The sequence below is a fragment of the Myotis yumanensis genome, unplaced genomic scaffold (genome assembly GCF_028538775.1).
Source record: "Myotis yumanensis isolate MYYU_CA2020_CCGP unplaced genomic scaffold, mMyoYum1.0.hap1 SCAF_3, whole genome shotgun sequence".
Taxonomy (NCBI): domain Eukaryota; kingdom Metazoa; phylum Chordata; class Mammalia; order Chiroptera; family Vespertilionidae; genus Myotis; species Myotis yumanensis.
Window position 1 is genome coordinate 211,889,737 of NW_027223754.1, and position 17,513 is coordinate 211,907,249.

At 59.4% G+C, this 17,513-nt stretch overlaps 1 protein-coding gene across 3 annotated transcripts in view; it reads right to left on the bottom strand.

The window, feature by feature from the left end:
• Nucleotides 1-5,998: 5,998 nt before the first annotated feature.
• EFCAB6 (EF-hand calcium binding domain 6) overlaps nucleotides 5,999-17,513 on the bottom strand; it is a 153,289-nt gene continuing 141,774 nt past the window's right edge. For all 3 annotated transcript variants that reach the window (XM_070411264.1, XM_070411263.1, XM_070411265.1), the window contains 5 exons: nucleotides 15,035-15,268; nucleotides 12,720-12,888; nucleotides 10,571-10,755; nucleotides 7,834-7,983; nucleotides 5,999-6,366 (listed from right to left, as the gene is read on the bottom strand). In XM_070411264.1, the coding sequence (XP_070267365.1) occupies nucleotides 6,244-6,366; nucleotides 7,834-7,983; nucleotides 10,571-10,755; nucleotides 12,720-12,888; nucleotides 15,035-15,268 (861 nt within the window). In that variant the 3' untranslated portion in view covers nucleotides 5,999-6,243. The remainder of the gene's footprint in view (nucleotides 6,367-7,833; nucleotides 7,984-10,570; nucleotides 10,756-12,719; nucleotides 12,889-15,034; nucleotides 15,269-17,513) is intronic.

Consider the following 17,513-nt stretch of genomic DNA (forward strand, 5'->3'; position numbering starts at 1 on the left):
GGCGGGCCTTGGGCTGAATCTCTGAGGGAGGGGCAGCCGGCAGGGCCTGGCGGGGGGCGGCGAGGGAGGCAGGGTGGGCACGCGCAGCCTCAGGTCTGTCTTCATTTATAATTTGGCTGTTTGTTCATCATGGATGTTTTGCATCGACTTTGATTTTTAAAAAATATTGCATTAAAATAGTATCCATTAGCGTCCTCACTGAGGTTTGGGTAACCCCTTAAATTGTGCACCTGAGAGGAGGGACAGACTCGCTTCCCCCAGTCCCAGCCCAGGAACCAGCATGTGATGAGCCCTTTGCTGCTACATCTCAGTCAAGCCTGCAAGGTGGGTACTGTTGGTCCCATTTTAGAGATGAAGAGATAGAGCCCAGAGAGGCGAGGTAACTTGCCTGAGGCTGCACAGCTCAAAAGGGGCAGAGGCAGGATCTGCACCTTGCTCCCCGCCCCCCACCCCGAACGCTCCGCCCTGCAAGGCAATGCGTGCCCAAGGTTCTTGTTTTTGGTAACTTACGGTCCCGTTCAGACCTGTCTGGTTCATTTCTCACGGCGCCCTGGAGCCCTGAGGGTGCCCCCGGAGCCCTGAGGGTGCCCCCGCAGCCCTGAGGGTGCCCCCGAGCCCTGAGGGTGCCCCGGAGCCCTGAGGGTGTCCCCGAGCCCTGAGGGTGTCCCCGAGCCCTGAGCGTGCTGTTCCCGCACCCTGGCATCCCCAAGACCCGGATTCCTTCCTACACGGGCGAGGCTCCCTGTGGGGCTCGGGCACCATCGGGGCTGCGGCCACACCGCACTGGCCCAGGTCAGCTTCGCGCTTTGGGGGCAGGGCTTTAGGAGCCCTGTTTGGCCCAAGTGGTTCCTGGAGGCTGGGGAGTTCACGAGGTCCCGGGGGTGCCCCAGACGCATGGCGTGTGTGCGGAGTTGGGGTGGGGGTGGGGGGGAGAAAACACAAGGCCCTTTCAGTCACCTCTACTGCATTTCTATGTGGACCAAGATCTATAAACTTAAAAAAATTTTCCTAAGGTATCTTCAGAATACAGTGTATTTTTATGTGGAAATGATGTTACGAAGGCAGCTGTTACTTTAAGAGAAAATGCATTAAAAGTCCTTGAGCTACGAGAGCTGGTGCGTGCTCCTCAACCATTTCGGCATAACTTGATTGTGGCTGTAATTTTTTTGTCGAGCATGTCAGACAATAAAGTCTTTGTAAAAAGAGAGAAGTCCGCGTGGCGCCTCTTCCTGTGTCTGTGCCGTGGGGGGCACGTGGGGCAGGGGCAGCGTCCTCCCATGGATCCTCGGTCCTGGGACATTCCTTGCATGGTCAGCGACGGGTGCCCTTCTGTTCGCTCCAGCTCCCTGGGGGGTGGAGGGTCTCAGAGGTGGTTGGCAGGGGCAGTTCTGTGCCCTGTTGTGTTCAAATACCTTCCGGGTATTAGCATGTGCGACCCCATTCTTGCCAACCTAGGGGTCCAGGTGTTGCCCAAGAAAAGCGCTGGCAGGTATAGTGACTCCAGGCTCAAAGCTCCTAAGCTGCTAAAATCCTGCCACTTTTAATCATCCACCGAGTCATCAATACACCCATCCACTCACCTACCCATTGACCCATCCATCCACCATCCACCCATCCATCCACCATCCACCCATCCATCCATGCATCCATCCACCATCCACCATCCATCCATCCATCCATCCACCATCCACCATCCATCCATGCATCCATCCATCCACCATCCACCATCCACCCATCCATCCACTGTCCACCTATCCATCCATCCACCCATCCATCCACCCATCCACCATCCATCTACCATCCATCCATCCATCCATCCATCCATCCACCATCCACCATCATCTACCATCCATCCATCCATCCATCCATCCACCATCCACCTATCCATCCACCATCCACCATCCATCCATCCACCATCCACCATCCATCTACCATCTATCCACCCATCCACCATCCATCCACCATCCATCCATCCACCCATCATCCATCTATCCACCACCCACCTATCCATCCATCCATCCATCCATCCACCATCCATCTACCCACCATCCACCTATCCATCCACCATCTATCTACCATCCATCCATCCACCTATACATCCATCTACCATCCATCCATCCATCCACCATCTATCTACCATCCATCCATCCACCTATACATCCATCCACCTATCCATCCATCCATCCATCCATCCACCATCCATCCATCCATCATCCATCTATCCACCCATCTAACCATTGACTCATCCATCCACCATCCATCTACTCATTCATCCACTTACCTATTGACTTATCCATCCATCTGTCCACCCACCCATTCACTCCACACACTCACTGAGCACCTCCCAGGGGCCTGGCTTGGACTAGGGAGATGGTAGCAGTGCTGCTGACAGGGCTGGGAGGTAGATTGGTGAGGAATGGGTGTGGGGTGTGGGGATGGGGTGAGGGAGAGCTAAGATGGCAACGAATGTTGGGTGCCAGCATGGAGGCAGAGCACAGGAGCAGGAAGAGAAGGCTTGAGGAGGGGCGTTGTGTCCGTGGGATATGCAGGGAGGTTTTTAAAATATATATATTTTTATTGATTTCAGAGAGGAAGGGTGAGGGAGAGGGAGATAGAAACGTAAATGATGAATCATTGATCAGCTGTCTCCTGCACTTCCCACACTGGGCATGTGCCCTGACCGGGGATCTAACCCCGACCTCCTGGTTCATAGGTCGACGCTCAACCACTGAGCCATGCTGACCGGGCCCTAGGGGTTTTAAGGGTGGAGGTTTTAGGGGGGCTCCCAGGGGAAGATCTCAACAGAATATTTGGCAGGTGATTCCTTTCAGGGACCAGGTCTCCACTGTGGATTGGTTGGCGTCAGGGCAGGGGTCATTACTTAAGGCAGCTGGTGTGAGGTCAGGCATGGCTTAGCCTATCCGGGCCTGGAGCTGAAATGCAACCGAGGCCTGAACGTTATCTGCAGGAAGGGAAGGTCAGGGGGTCTAAACCGAATGACCAGCCACAGACCCTCAGGAGGCGTCTGGTAGGCGTTAGACCAGCCGTGGGCAAACTACGGCCCACGGGCCGGATCCGGCCCGTTTGAAATGAATACAACTAAAAAAAAAAAAAGACCGTACTCTTTTATGTAATGATGTTTACTTTGAATTTATATTAGTTCACACAAACACTCCATCCATGCTTTTGTTCCGGCCCTCCGGTCCAGTTTAAGAACCCATTGTGGCCCTCGAGTCAAAAAGTTTGCCCACCCCTGCGTTAGACAGACCTGAGCAGGACCAGTGGATCGGCCAAGTACGGGCGGTCACCAGGGCAGAAAGCCCCGGGGGCCTAGCACCAGGGGGGACCTTGACCCCGGTGACCTTTTCTCACATCCATCCATCCATCCATCCATCCCTCCATCCAGCTTTCAGTTAACGTGACATGTATAAATCTTGCTGAGCTTTTTGTTGCGACTGTAGAGAATTTACAGATGAAAGAAGGGAGAGCGATATTTTTAGAACGTTGGGTCTCGTGATTCACGCAAACCATTCCCTCCCCATTTATTTAAGTCTTTGATTTCTTTCACCCACGCTCGCATTTTTTCATCACAGAGATTTCGCACAGTTTGTTAGATTTATACCCAAGTACTTCACTGGGGGAGGGGTTACTATGAATAGCAGTCACATCCCAGCTGTCCGCTGTGGATGCAGAGGCAGATGATTAGCGTTTGCATGTGTAACTCAGTGTTTTTGGTGGGTTCTTTGGAATTTCCTATGTCGGTGACCACCTCTGTTGCAGACAAAGACAGTTTCATTTGTTCCTTCCCACTTTTATTTTTTCTTGCCTTATCGCACTGGCTAGGACCTTCAGCGTGATGATGCACATGAGGGAGGACATGCTGGCCTTGCTTCTAATCTCAGGGGAAAGCAATGGTGCTCTCACTATTCACTCTGTTAGCTAGAGGTTTTTGTAAATGTGTTTTATTCAGTTAAGGAAGTTCCTTTATGTTCCCCGTTTGTTAAAGTTTTTCTTAGGAAGTGATGCGGAATTGTGCCCAGTGCCTCCTGTGCATCTGTGGCGATGGCTTTGCTGTGCTAGGTCTGGGCGGGGATCCCCGGGCGTTTACCCCGCCGGGAGTTCCCTGAGCTCCTTGGACATGTAGCTTCACGTGTTTCTCCGTTTGGGAACTTTTTCCCTCTTTTCTTCTGGGATCCCCACTGTGTGATCCCCACAGGTCTGAGGCCGTGTTCATTTCTCTTTTTCTTCTTTGTTGTTTTAAGACCAGATCATCTCAATTCACCTATCTTCGAGTTTTCTATGAAATTATTCTATAAAATTATTTCTCATTTCTGAAGGCTATTTTGCTAATTATAGAATTTTCCCCAGTTTTTTTCTCTGTGCATTTCAATTTGTGTACGTGTTTTCTTCAAACTCATGCGTCTTTCCTTGTGTTGTCTACTCTGGAGTCTGCCAAAGGCAGTCTTTCTCTATTACTCTGTTTTTCGTTTTAACACCTGATTGGGACTCGGGGCCTGGGTAGAGGAGGGATGGCAGCGCCCTGGGCTGCTCGGCCTCCTGGCTTTGACTCAGGGCACTGGGGCCCACCCTCCTCAGCCCCGCACGGAAGTCCTGTCCGGAGGTCTGAGTCCAGGCTCTGAGCTTAGGGCTGGGGCTCCTTAGGCTCCCAACGATGAGGGCTCCCCGACCCTCTCTTCCGATTGTGCCTACGGTCTGGGCGTCCCTGTAGCAGGTGTGTGTGGCTCTGGGCCAGGCTCGGAGGTGCTGGCCGGGCCTGGGGATGGCTGCTCCCAGAGGGAGGCGGGGCAGGACATGGTCTCTGTTTCTGCAGATGCAGAAACAGGCGTGGCCCAGGGAGGGGGCTGCACAGGCCTACGGCATTCGCCCCTAAGAAAGAGGAGCTGCTGGGCTGAGGGGGTCCCTGCCACCTGCCCCGCCAGAGCCCCTCAGCCTCCTCCCCATGCCCCTGCCAGGCTGGGGGGGCGGGGGAGCGGCTGAGAGACAGGAGCAAGGAGCTGCCTCCCCGCCCCCCCCTCAGGCCGCCCTCCGCTGCCACAAGCCCGCAGGCTCTCCCTCCGCCCGGCTGCACGCGCCAGGGCTGTGGCTGGTGTGGCCAGCAGGGCCCAGCGTCCTCAGGACCCGCAGCTCTGACTCCTGCTTCCTGACAACCCGCTGGCGCCACGGGAAGGGAGAAGCCACCAGGCACCGCCCAGCCCGGGAGCTGCTCTCTGCTCTCCGAGGCTGGGGCACTGGGCCCGCTGGGGCCCCTCCCTCAGCAGGAAGCACCACCTTGGGAGGTCCTCGGACCGGACCGCACACTCTGGCGGGAAGCGGATCTCCACGCTGCAGCGAGGCACACAGCCCAGTTTCTGAGGAAGGTTCCCTCCCGAAATGGCCGCTAGTGGGCGCTTCCAGTCATGGCCAGTTCAGTGGCCCGGGGCAGGGGGCAGCACATGGCAGATGCAGGGCAGGAACAGGTGCAGATGCAGGGCAGGTGGGGCAGGTGCAGGGCAGGGGGCAGGTGTAGGGCAGGTGAGGAGCAGGTGCAGGTGCAGGGCAGGTGCAGGTGTGGGGCAGGTGCAGGTGTGGGGCAGGTGCAGGTGAGGAGCAGGTGCAGGTGATGAGCAGGTGCAAGTGTGGGGCAGGTACAGGTGTGGGGCAGGTGAGGAGTAGGTGCAGGTGTGGGGCAGGTGCAGGTGATGAGCAGGTACAGGTGTGGAGCAGGTGCGGGGCAGGTACAGGTGAGGAGCAGGTGCAGGTGTGGGGCAGGTACAGGTGAGGAGCAGGTGCAGGTACAGGTGTGGGGCAGGTGCAGGTGCGAGGCAGGTGGGGCAGAGGCCCAGGTCTGTCCAGAACTAGGAAGCGCTGGGGGCTGGAGGGAGAGGGAACCTGTGTCCCCGGCCCCCAACAGGCTCTCAGGAATGAAAGCTCCAGCCTGGGGGGGAGTGAGGAGGGAGGAGGGACGGGGGGGGGGTGTCTTTCAAAGCCTCCAGAGCCCTTTGTGCAGAGGAAACATCTTTATTTGCTCAGACTAGTGAGGGGCCTGAGGCTCGGGCGATGTCAGGCCGCCCCAGAGGCTGTCCCAGCGCGGGGACCGAGGGCAGTGCTGAGCCGCTGACCGTGAGGACCCAGGCTCAGTGGGCTGTTTGGTTCCTGGCGACAGTCTGACCGTTCACGAGGCCCCGGTTACAGGTCTGGTTCGTCGTGGGCATGGCCAGCTCTCCGTGTCCTGGGCGCGGGCGCCTACTGCAGGAAGGCCCGCAGGAAGTCGTTGTAGGAGAGCCGGGAGGACAGCGTCTTGTCGTAGTACTCCAGGATGTGGAAGAACTCCTCCTCCGACAGGTTGATGCTGTACTGCCGCAGCACCTGCGGGAGCGGCTGCCAGGTGGGCGGGCGCACCTGACCCTGCCTCCAGTGTGGCCCCTCCAGCGTGCTCTCCCCCTCCAGTGTGCCCCCCTCCATTGTGCCCTCCCCCTCCAGTGTATCCCCCTCCAGTGTGGCCCCCTCCAGCATGCTCTCCCCCTCCAGCGTGCTCTCCCCCTCCAGTGTGCCCCCCTCCAGTGTGCCCCCCTCCAGCGTGCTCTCCCCCTCCAGTGTGCCCCCCTCCAGCGTGCTCTCCCCCTCCAGTGTATCCCCCTCCAGTGTGGCCCCTCCAGCGTGCCTCCCTCCAGTGTGCCCCCCTCCATTGTGCCCTCCCCCTCCAGTGTATCCCCCTCCAGTGTGGCCCCCTCCAGCATGCTCTCCCCCTCCAGCGTGCTCTCCCCCTCCAGTGTGCCCCCCTCCAGTGTGCCCCCCTCCAGCGTGCTCTCCCCCTCCAGTGTGCCCCCCTCCAGCGTGCTCTCCCCCTCCAGTGTATCCCCCTCCAGTGTGCCCCCCTCCAGTGTGCTCTCCCCCTCTAGTGTATCCCCCTCCAGTGTGCCCTCCCCCTCCAGTGTGCCCCCCTCCAGTGTGCTCTCCCCTCCAGTGTGCCCCCCTCCAGTGTGCCCCCCTCCAGTGTGCTCTCCCCCTCTAGTGTATCCCCCTCCAGTGTGCCCTCCCCCTCCAGTGTATCCCCCTCCAGTGTGCCCCCCTCCAGCGTGCTCTCCCCCTCCAGTGTGACCCCCTCCAGTGTGCCCTCCCCTCCAGTGTGCCCCCCTCCAGTGTGCCCCACTCCAGTGTGCCCTCCCCTCCAGTGTGCCCCCTCCAGTGTGCCCCCCCTCCAGTGTGCCCCCCTCCAGTGTAACCCCCTCCAGTGTGCCCCCCTCCAGCGTGCTCTCCCCCTCCAGTGTATCCCCCTCCAGTGTGCCCCCCTCCAGTGTGCCCTCCCCCTCCAGTGTGCCCCCTGCAGCCCTCTCTCCCTCCTCTTCTCTCCCCCATTTTCTCTCGTGAGGGCATTAGAGACACCACAGTCAGACTGTAGAGGGCACTGCTCAGCCAGACCCTGCTGTGGGGGTGAACGTGCTGCCTTGGAGGCAGCTGGGGGCACGGGGCGCCCCTGAGGCAGGGCCAGGCTGCCGGCCTCTGCGTGGCCACAGCTGGGACCTCGCGTCAGCCCCTCCGATTCTGTTCTGTGGGTTCTGCGAGGCAAACCGGGCCCTGGGTCCCCACAGGGGCCAGGGCAGGCCCGCCGGGGGCCAGGGGCAGCTGGCTCCGGTGTGGGCCCTGAGGGGTGTTCCCAGGGGGTGTAGAAGCCTTCGGGGGAGAACCTGGGGCCTGTGGGTGAGGGCAGCACTGTGCCCTCGATAACCTGGGGTCCCAGGACATGGGGTCTGGGAGAGCAGCTCCCACGCGGGCCTTCACTGGGGACCGGCCCGGCCATGGTATGTGGCGCCTGCTTCCCGCTCAGAGGCTCACCTTCCGGAAGTCAGTCACCCCCACGAACCCCGTGCCCGCCTCGTCGTAGGACTTGAAGGTGCGGCGCATGGCCCGCCAGCAGTGCATGATCTTGGGCTGGATGCGCAGCAGCGCCGAGTAGAAGGAGGACGTCTCGGTCCCGGCTTCTTTCTGGAAAAGAGAAAAAGGAAACCACCAGGAGCGTGAGAAAGGGGCGCTGGCCTGGGCCGGTGCTGTGGACAGGCCGCCTGGGGAGTGGGGAGCCGGCTGTGAGGCCCCTGCTCATTCCCACTGCCCCCTCCCTGTGCCCCCTTCCTGCTCCCTGCGCGCCCCTCGCGCCCCACAGGCTGGCTCCCGGCCAGAATGGAGCGGGAACTCATGACAAGGCTGGCCGCCATCCGCTGTTCACGGCTGCTGTGTGGGGCTGTTGAAAACACCATTTCATTCCCCCCTCCCTCCCCTCCTCCCCAAGCTGGGAGGAGGTAGGTCTCTCCACCCCCATTTCATGGGTTGGGCAATGGAGGCTGGGAGAGGCTAACAGCCGTGGGCAAACTACGGCCCGCCCGCAGGCTGGATCCAGCCGTTGGAAATGAATAAAACTAAAAAGAAAAAAAAAAGACCGTACCCTTGTATGTAATGATGTTTACTTTGAATTTATATTAGCTCACACAAACACTCCATCCATGCTTTGGTTCCGGCCTCCGGTCCAGTTTAAGAACCGACTGTGGCCCTCGAGTCAAAAAGTTTGCCCACCCCTGGTGCTAGGAGGAGGGGTGGGGACTGACTGGGCTGTTGGCCTCCAGCAGTGGCCACGCCCTCCCCTGGGAGCCCCTCCCACACCCTGGAGGGAGGACCCAGCTACCCGCCAACTTCCAAAGAGTTTTCGGACAGAAGAGGGTTCAGTGCGGGTTCCTCAGCGGTTTCCATAATGCACAGGTGTTTAAATGGCAAGGCTGTAATTACATCTAGTAATGAGACAGTACGGACACTGCGGTTATTTCATTTAGGGGCGATTAGGTGGAGCCCCGCTAGTCTAGGCTCCGCCCAGTGCCGGCCGAGTGTCAGGGGGTGAGCTGTGGGCAACACCGAGCTCTGGGGGAGTCTGATGTTACCCGCACTGTGAGCACAGGCCCAGTGCCTCCACTGCACTTCAGCCTCAGCGCCTGGGACGAGTCGGCAGGCACCCAGCCGGAGGATCCGCCTGCGCAGAACACGGCGGACTCTGCCCGCTGGCTCTCCCGCACCCAGCCGGGCCAGAGAGAGGGATTTCCCAACCCAGAAGGCCCCTGAGGAAAGCAGCCCCCCAGCTGCTGAAGGCTGCAGAGGAGGCCCCCAAAGAACCAGAGAAATGGCGCTTTAGCTTCTCCGCAGGGAGCCTGCTGGCTATGCAGAGGGGTCAGGATGGGCTGGACCAGGCCGCGGGCACCGCCTGTCAGCCACGCCCAGGGCTGAACCACTGGGTGTGGGCTGTGGTCGGGCCCTCTGCCTGGAGGCCCAGGCTCCCAGCAGGCCCTGGGAGCAGCCATCACTCCGGTAAACACTGTCGGACCCGCCCCTCGCTCCCCCCCAGAGACGCCTTGGTTTGCTTCATGTTTTGGAAGGATCTGAGGAAGGTGGGTGGGTGAATGCGGTGCTTGAAGGGTGAGGGCGAGGGCCATTAAACTGCAAATGATTGAGGAAAAGCTAAACATGGGGAAGGGTGTCCCCTGCTATTTCAGCACCTAGGTCCTCTTCCCCTTCACAGAACAGAAGAAAACGGTGGGTGTGGTTTATGCAGGAAAGATGGGGACTCCCCCGCCCCCCGCGAGAGGCCGTCTCGGATGGCGGATGCGCCGATATGCACTATGTTCCCGTGGTAAAGGCTTCCCTCTGCCTGCCCCCTGCACCTCCACCCAGCCTGGCCTTTTCAGGGAACCGGCCATCACTCTCCAGGCAGCGGGCGCTGTCCCTGTTTGCCACACGCATGGTCCGGGCGCTCTGGGAAGAGCCATGACAACCAGGTGTCTGCCACCGTGTGAGTGGGAGAACCTGGGACTCAGGCTACGGACTGGCCCCCAGCCTGGGTCTCCGGAAGGAAGTCTTTGCAGCATTTCCAAGGGAGGACACTTGGAGCTGTCTGGGTGCTCCCAACGCCCGATGGGCACTCACCTTCACCCAGAGGTTCCGCCTCCCCGCCCAGCTCCCGCGTCCCCGGCACTGGCTGCGGGCCCACTGGCCTGACCCAGTGGCTATCCGCTCACCTGACAACTGCCCGGAGCTGGACAGGCCTTAAGGAATGGAGGGTGTGGGGTAGCAAAGGATCGCTTGACAAGTGCATGGACACACGTCATATGTGTACATACATATATCACACATGTGCACATGTTTATATTATCCAGGTGGCAGTGAGGCTGGCGACACCCAATAGGGCAGCGGTTCTCAACCTGTGGGTTGCGACCCCTTTGGCGGTCGAACGACCCTTTCACAGGGGTCGCCTAAGACCATCCTGCACATCAGATATTTACATTATGATTCATAACAGTAGCAACATTACAGTTATGAAGTAGCAACGAAAATAATGTTATGGTTGGGTCACAACATGAGGAACTGTATTTAAAGGGCCAGAAGGTTGAGAACCACTGTGATAGGGGGTCCTCCCGCAGCCTCTGCATCGCTGCGCCCACCTTTACAGGAAGCGAGGGGATGCAAACTCGTGATGAGCTGGGGAACACGGGACCCTTCACCCCCGGACCCGCACGCGCTCCTGGCCGCCTCGTACCATCTTGTCTGCGTTCTGGATCTTCATCCTCTGCATCAGCGAGGTCTCCCTGGCCCTCAGCCGCAGGACGCAGCTCTGGAGGAAGTTGCAGTAGGCAAACCGCCCGTTGTCCTTGAGGTCGTACTTCACCGTCAGCTGCTGGCTCTCCTCCTTGCTGAGGTCCAGCTTGAATTTCTCCGCGAGAGCTAAGGGTGAGAGTGCAGTTCAGTCGGTGGCACTGCATTCATCCATCCATTCATCCATTCATCCATTCGCTCGTTCATTCATTCATTTGTTCATTCATTCATTCTTTTGTTCATTCATTCATTCATTCGTTCGTTCGTTCGCTCATTCATTTGTTCATCACTTGCTGAGGTGCCATCTCTGCTTGAGACCCGTTTCACAGGCTCATGGGCGGTGGCTGGACAGAGTGGAAACAGACGTGCACAGGGCAAGCTAAGTGTGGATGGAGGGAGGGGACCCCGCAGCCTGCTGGCCCCACCATCTGGTTTTGCAGTCACCGTCGCCAGGAGCACAGCAGTGTGGACAGCGTGCCGTGGGAGCTACGACCAAGGAGCGGGCAGGGAGAGCAGAGCGGGGGGGGGGTCCGGGGAGGGAACTGTCAGAATGAAGGTTCAGAGTCAGGCCGAGCCTGTGTGAGGGGACAGGCAGCTCCGCGTGCCGAGTGTGGGCCTGGAGCTCAGTCCAACCGGCTTCGGAGGTGCACTCCCAGGGGTGCGGCGGCTGTGCGGATCGCAGGCGATGAGTTCTCATGTCAGGGGCGATCTCGGGCGTGCCATGCAGGTCAGGGCTGAAGTCTGGGCTCTGACTAGGACCATGTGGACGCCACGTCAGTGGGTCCTTCCAGCCGCCCCGAGGCCGGCACGTGTCGGTGCCAGGCTCCCAGCTCCCCACGCGCTCGCTCTCAGGCGCAGCTCTGACCAGCGACAAAGCTCCAGCTGCGTTTGCAGTGGTGACTGAGCGTGGAGACTCCAGAGCACCAGGTTTTAGTTTGAGGTGGATCAGTGAGACTCCCTGCGACATCACATAGTAACTAAGTATGGAGGAGGGCAATGCTAGCTGGTTACTGAGGCTGAGGAGCAACACCAACACAAGTGGACGTTATGGAAACAGATGCATCAACCGAGCGCAGCCAGGAGACCAGCATGCATGCGCGGCAGGGGTCCCTGCGCCCTGCACCGAGGTCACGGAGCCACGGGACAAGCTGGGGGTTGTGGGCGGGGCTATGGAGCCTAGAGGAACTGTTAGCAAGTGCTGCTGGTGCTCCAACTTGCAGAGGCCACCAGCAGGGCAGAGAATGTAGAATGACTTCAGATACATTTTTACGGTGTTGAATTTGAATGGAATGCTAAGGCAGGCAAGCCTGTCTGAGTAAGGATCGGCGGCTGAAATGAGTTCCTGGTTAAAAAGGCAAAACAGCCATCGATGCTGCTAATGACAACACAAATTTAGGCCCATGCGGCTCAAAATGAAAAGAACTAAGAACACGAGGAACTCAGGCAGGCAAAGCAGCAGTTGTGGCCACGAAATCAACGGAACAACACTGGATTATTACTGATTTCATATCCTTGTATTTATGTGTGTTGGGGTAGGAACTGTTCACGTAAGGAGTTTACACGTTGTTTCGTTTGTGCGTTTTGAGGCCATGGCTATCACAAAAGTAAATTCTATGAATACTGGGTTTCCCAAGAAAAACGCTTTCCTGAGAAGGGGCCAGGACATCAGCCAAGAAGACAGAGCTGAGGGCTTCAGGCAGAGGGGTGAGGGGTCAGATTGATTTCCCTGGAATTAAAATGCTGCACAAACCATATGCAACAGCTGGTGGGAGTGTCCAAGTGCTGCGCAGTGAGTCACTGGGAGCTGTGTGGGGCCTGCGCCCAGCTTCCCTGTCTCCGCCTGTCCCGCCCCTCGCTGTCAGTCGCTGTCAGTCATTAACGGGCACCCCCCTGCCGCCCGCCGCGGGACCACAGCCAGGTCTGTGCTCTAACGCAGGGGTGACGCTCAGCGGGAGTCCAGGTGGGCTGGGCGTCCCTGTCCCTCCACACTTGCGTCTATCAAGGTCTCAGCCTGCCCTCGCCACCCAGATGCCTCCCCCGGGGAAGGGCCTTGTGCCTGGAGGTGACCCTGTTACCCGGGAGGGCGGACGCACCCAGGAAGTCGGCCGCGGGGATGTCGCCCTGCCTGTGCGCGTCCCGCTCCTTGCACTCCCGCAGGAGCTCGCGCCAGCAGCCCTGCACCCGCCTCCGGAGCCGGCTCTCGATGGGCTCGCAGTTCTGCAGCTGTGGGGTGCCCAGCACGGAGCCCGAGCTGCTGGCCGTCTGTGGGCGGAGAGAGAACTGTCTCACTGAAGGGTCAGAGCGGGAGGAACAACAACCTACAGCATGGCCCCGGGGGCGAGGTTCGCAATCTCACAGGCAGCGTCATCTCAGGAATAAAATGAGGAGCAAACACAGGTGGTAGTTTTGCCGCTTAACCTGTTTCCGCTGGTGGGCTGTGTTTGTGCCAAATCACAGAGACTGCAGGACTTTTGGAAATAAGGATGTAGCCACGATTCAAATACAGAGAGATGCGAATTCAATGTCACTGGTGCGTGTGCGTGTGAAGTGACAATGACATGTTTCACCAGGTGAAGCGTCTTATGAAAGAAAGGGACTCACTTGTCATTTGCAGGGACGCCCACCCTGTACTCGCCCTGGAACATGGGGTGCCCTGAAATTCTGTGGACCACGGAGGAGGCTGTTCTTGTGTTGTGTTTTTCATTTTTTTGTTAATCCTCACCTAAGGATCTTTTTCCATTGACTTTTAGGGAAAGTGGAAGAGAGAGGGAAAGACAGAGAGAAAAATCAATGTGAGAGAAACACATTGATTGGTTGCCTCCTGCACGAGCCCCGACCAGGGCCTGGGCTGGGGAGGAGCCTGCAACCAAGGTACACGCCCTTGACCGGAACCGAAGCCGGGACCCTTTGGTCTGCAGGCTGACGCTCTACCCACTGAGCCTAACCAGCTAGAGAGTATTTTCCACTTAAAAACAGAACTGAATCTGGCCCAGACGCCCCCTGAGCGCTACCTGGACACCCGGCCGACGCATGGTTGTCTACTATGTGCCCAACTCGGTTGAATTCCTGGTCTTTCTGCCAAACCCTCTGCCGCCTGTGCCGCCCCATCTCGGGCGATGACAGGCCCGTCCTCCCGTCCTCCCGTCCCCTCCCGGGCTCCCCTGCCTCCTCGCAGCCCACACAGAGAGGGTCGGATGTCCTGTTTTCTCCGCCTCAGAAACGCACCGAGTGTCTGATACGGGCCCAGCCCGGAGCCACGAGGCTCTGAGCCAGCAGCGCCCGCCCGCCTTGCCCGCCCTCCGCACCCGCAGCCCAAGCCTCATGCACACGTGCAGCCCCGCCGCTGAGTCAGCCCTGCGCTTGGACGCCCAAGGCCATGCGTTTCCTGTGGCAGCTCTCACAGGCCTACGGACTTGGCGGCTTGAAACAACCCACTTACCCTCTCCCAGCAGTCGTGGTGTGGGCAGGGCTGTGCCTTCCTGGGGCCAGAGGGAGACCCCAGTTCTGGCCTGTCCCCTATAGAGCCCACGATGTCGGCTCATCTTTCTCAAACCGCACCTCTCCACGGGACCCTTCACCTCCCTGGTCCCCACCTGCAGGCCCCTGATGGCCATGCACCCAGGGGCTTGGAAAGGCCCGTCCTAGTCAGCGGGTCAGCAGCTAATTCCACCTGCGACCGTGACCCCTGCCATGTGCGGCGACCTGTCCCAGGCCGGGCACTGGGTCGGGGACATCTTCGGGGGCTCCTGACCCCTCCTTCTCTATGCGCCATCTTTAACTTCTCGCGTTCACTGTTTGCTGCCCACCACCCCCGTCACCCCCTGCGCCCGTGGGCCCCGCAGGGCAGGCACTGCTCTTCTCAGCTCCGCAGAGGACCAGCTCCCGTGGGTGCATGTGCGCCGAGGACAACTTTGTGTTGTCCTCAGGGAGCTCAGGAGGCGGAGGCACCATGCTGGCTGACCTCTTAGCCACCCTCCCCAACACGCTGTCACTCTTTCTGCTGAGGAGGCGGGGCCTGGGGCCGCCCCTCCCCCACCAGGCTGGCCAGGGCTGTAGTCAGACAGCTGGGGTTTGAAATCGGGTCTCCAGGTACCTGTCTGAGGGGCCCTGAGTGCGTGAGGCATGTGCACTGTGGAGCGGGGGAGGCAGGCTTCCCTGGGGCACAGGGCACCACTCAGCCTGGCTGCCCTTAGTCCCCTGTCTCCCCACACCTCTTCCTGCCTCCAATCCTCCTTACTCACCCCTTCCCTCCCCCCTTCCTCTCCCAGGCTGGCTCCTGCCCTATGACCCCACCCCAGGCTCCCCTGTGCCCCTCCCCAGCCACCCACACCCGTGGGAACACAGGGGACCCACCAGGGAGCCTGCGGGCCTGGGCAAGGCGACGTGGATCCCAGGGGTGAGAACTCACACACTGCTGGCTCCGAGGTTTGGTCCCTGCTTTCGGGGAGTCTCCGGTGGGCGGTGACCCCACAGCTCTGCCTCCTTCTGAGGTGGCGGGGACGTCGCACCTTCTGTGGTCCTTGGCTGAGTTGCCGCTGCTGGGCGGGGTGGCTGTCTTCTCGGAGCTGAACCTGCTCAGGAAGTCCAGGTACCGCAGCCGCCCCTTGGCGGTGACCGGCATCTCCTTCCAGAGCCTGTCGAACTGTGAGGAAGCAGAGGGCAGGCCCAGGGTCAACCAGACCACTGGGAACCCCGCCCGGGGAGGCAGCCCTCATGTGGGTGGGGCTCCAGCTCAATAAAAAATTTAGAAAGAAAACCGATTCAGCCTCCACTCGCTCGGTGGAAGCCTCCAGAAGCCTGAACAAGCGAGGACAAGGGGATGTTCATGACTCTGAGGGACATTTTTAAATTGATTGGGCCTCCGTGAGCAGTTTAAGGCCTGAGACCGTGTGATCAGTCATGAGCGGAGCCAACCCCTGGCCTGTGGTCCTGCCTGCCCAGCCAGACTCCCTCCTCCTCTTCCTTCTTTCCTCCGCCTCCTTCCTCCTCCCCCTCCAGGCACCTGACTCCCTCCTCCTCCTCCTTCAGTCACCTGGCTCCCTCCTCTTCCTCCTCCTCCCCCTCCAGGCACCTGACTCCTTCCTCCTCCCCCTCCAGGCACCTGACTCCCTCCTCCTCCTCCTCCAGTCACCTGGCTCCCTCCTCTTCCTCCTCCTCCCCCTCCAGGCACCTGACTCCTTCCTCCTCCTCCTCCTCCTCCCCCTCCAGGCATCTGACTCCTCCCTCCTCCTCCTCCTCCTCCAGGCATCTGACCCCCTCCTCCTCCTCCTCCCCCTCCTCCTCCCCCTGCAGGCACCTGGCTCCCTCCTCCCCAGCAGGCACCCGAGCTCTGCAGGCAGCTCCCCGTGACAGCCCTCGGCCTGTGCTGGCCTCCACAGTTTACCCCTGAGGTAATGCTGCCTCACACAGGTGGCAAGGCAGGCGTCTGGGACACCGGGAGAGGCTCGTGCCTTGCCCGGGCGCTGTCTGGTATCACGGGCTGTGACAGAGCCACATGCAGCGGTACGGACGCAGCCAATGACCCAGTGCCCCCCGAAGGAGCCACTGCAAATGGGCCCGGGCCTTCAGGGCGCCAGGAAGGATGTAACTTGCTTGCAACTGTGTTTTTATAACCCTAAGGCCCCGTGGAGCCCCGCCTCCGGCACATGTGGGGGAGCAGCAGCTCCGATCAGCAAAGGAGGGCCTGTCCCCGTCCTTCCCACGCACCTGGCGTTGGCCAGAAACCCAAGTTGCTCCTGGGCTCCCCTGGGGTTTTCCAGAAGCCAGTGAAAGGGACCGCGTCTATTCCAGGTCTATTTGGAATTCTGGGAATGACGCTGTGAGGGGTGAGGGGTGAAGGGAGAATGTTCTTGGCCCCGAGAGGGGAAGATGGTTTAGTTGAGGACAATATTCCTGATTTATTTCTTTAACTTTTTCTTTCAAACTAATCATAGGTTTGCAGGAAGTTGCAAGAATGGAATGCAGGGCTCACCCGTCCCCTCCACCCCGTCTCCCCGGAGGCCACACCTCCTGGACCCGCTGCAGAGCCAGGAGCTGAGCGGTGCAGCAGATGCAGGTTCCTGAGGAAAAGCTACTGGTGGGGGGAGGGGGGCCTGGAGAAACGACCACCTTCCCAAACAGCACAGTCTCCACCGGTCGCCACCCAGCTCACCCCGTTGTGCGGGCCTGACGGCGGGGACGCAGGCCGTGGCGGAGACGGGCTGCATGTCTGTAGGAAGCAGCCTTTACACATACGTGCTTGACTGGGGGGAGGGGCCGATGCGCTGGGGACGGTGAAGCTCTTAGAGGAAAATTAACATCCAGTTCCCTGTTCTGAACGGCACATATGCAGAGCGCCATTCATCCCATCTATAATTAGAGTAAAACCGTACCCAGTTCAATGAGAAGCCTTTATTAGGAGAGCCTTCATTAGGTGGCCCGTAGAATAAGAAATGTGCATGTATTCATCTGAAAGGCTTCGCTCGCTTAGAGCGACAGCAGTTCCTGCTCGAGGGGACGGAATCATTGGGAATAGGTTTCATGTTATTTCGCCAAAGGCATCAGAACGCCTGAAAAAGCTGACGGCTCAGCAAAGGTAAGTCTGATGCTCATCTGATGAGTGTCTCTGACGACTTCATCCTTCTGGGTAGTGAGGTCCAGGCCTAAGGGGTGAGGGCGGCTTGCTGACCGCCCCTCCCCGTGGACACTCCTCCAATGAGGGGAGGACCCAGCTTCCAGGGGAGGGGGACATTTCCACGGGCCTGCAGGAGGCTCCGGGCTGAGCCTGAGCAGGACCAGGAGGGGTGGGGGAGCGGCCTCCATAGTATGTGGGGTTTCCTTCTGCACCCGAGTTACCCTCGGGAACTGGGCAATGGTGTCTTTGAGGACTGGAGCGGGCCTACCAGGGC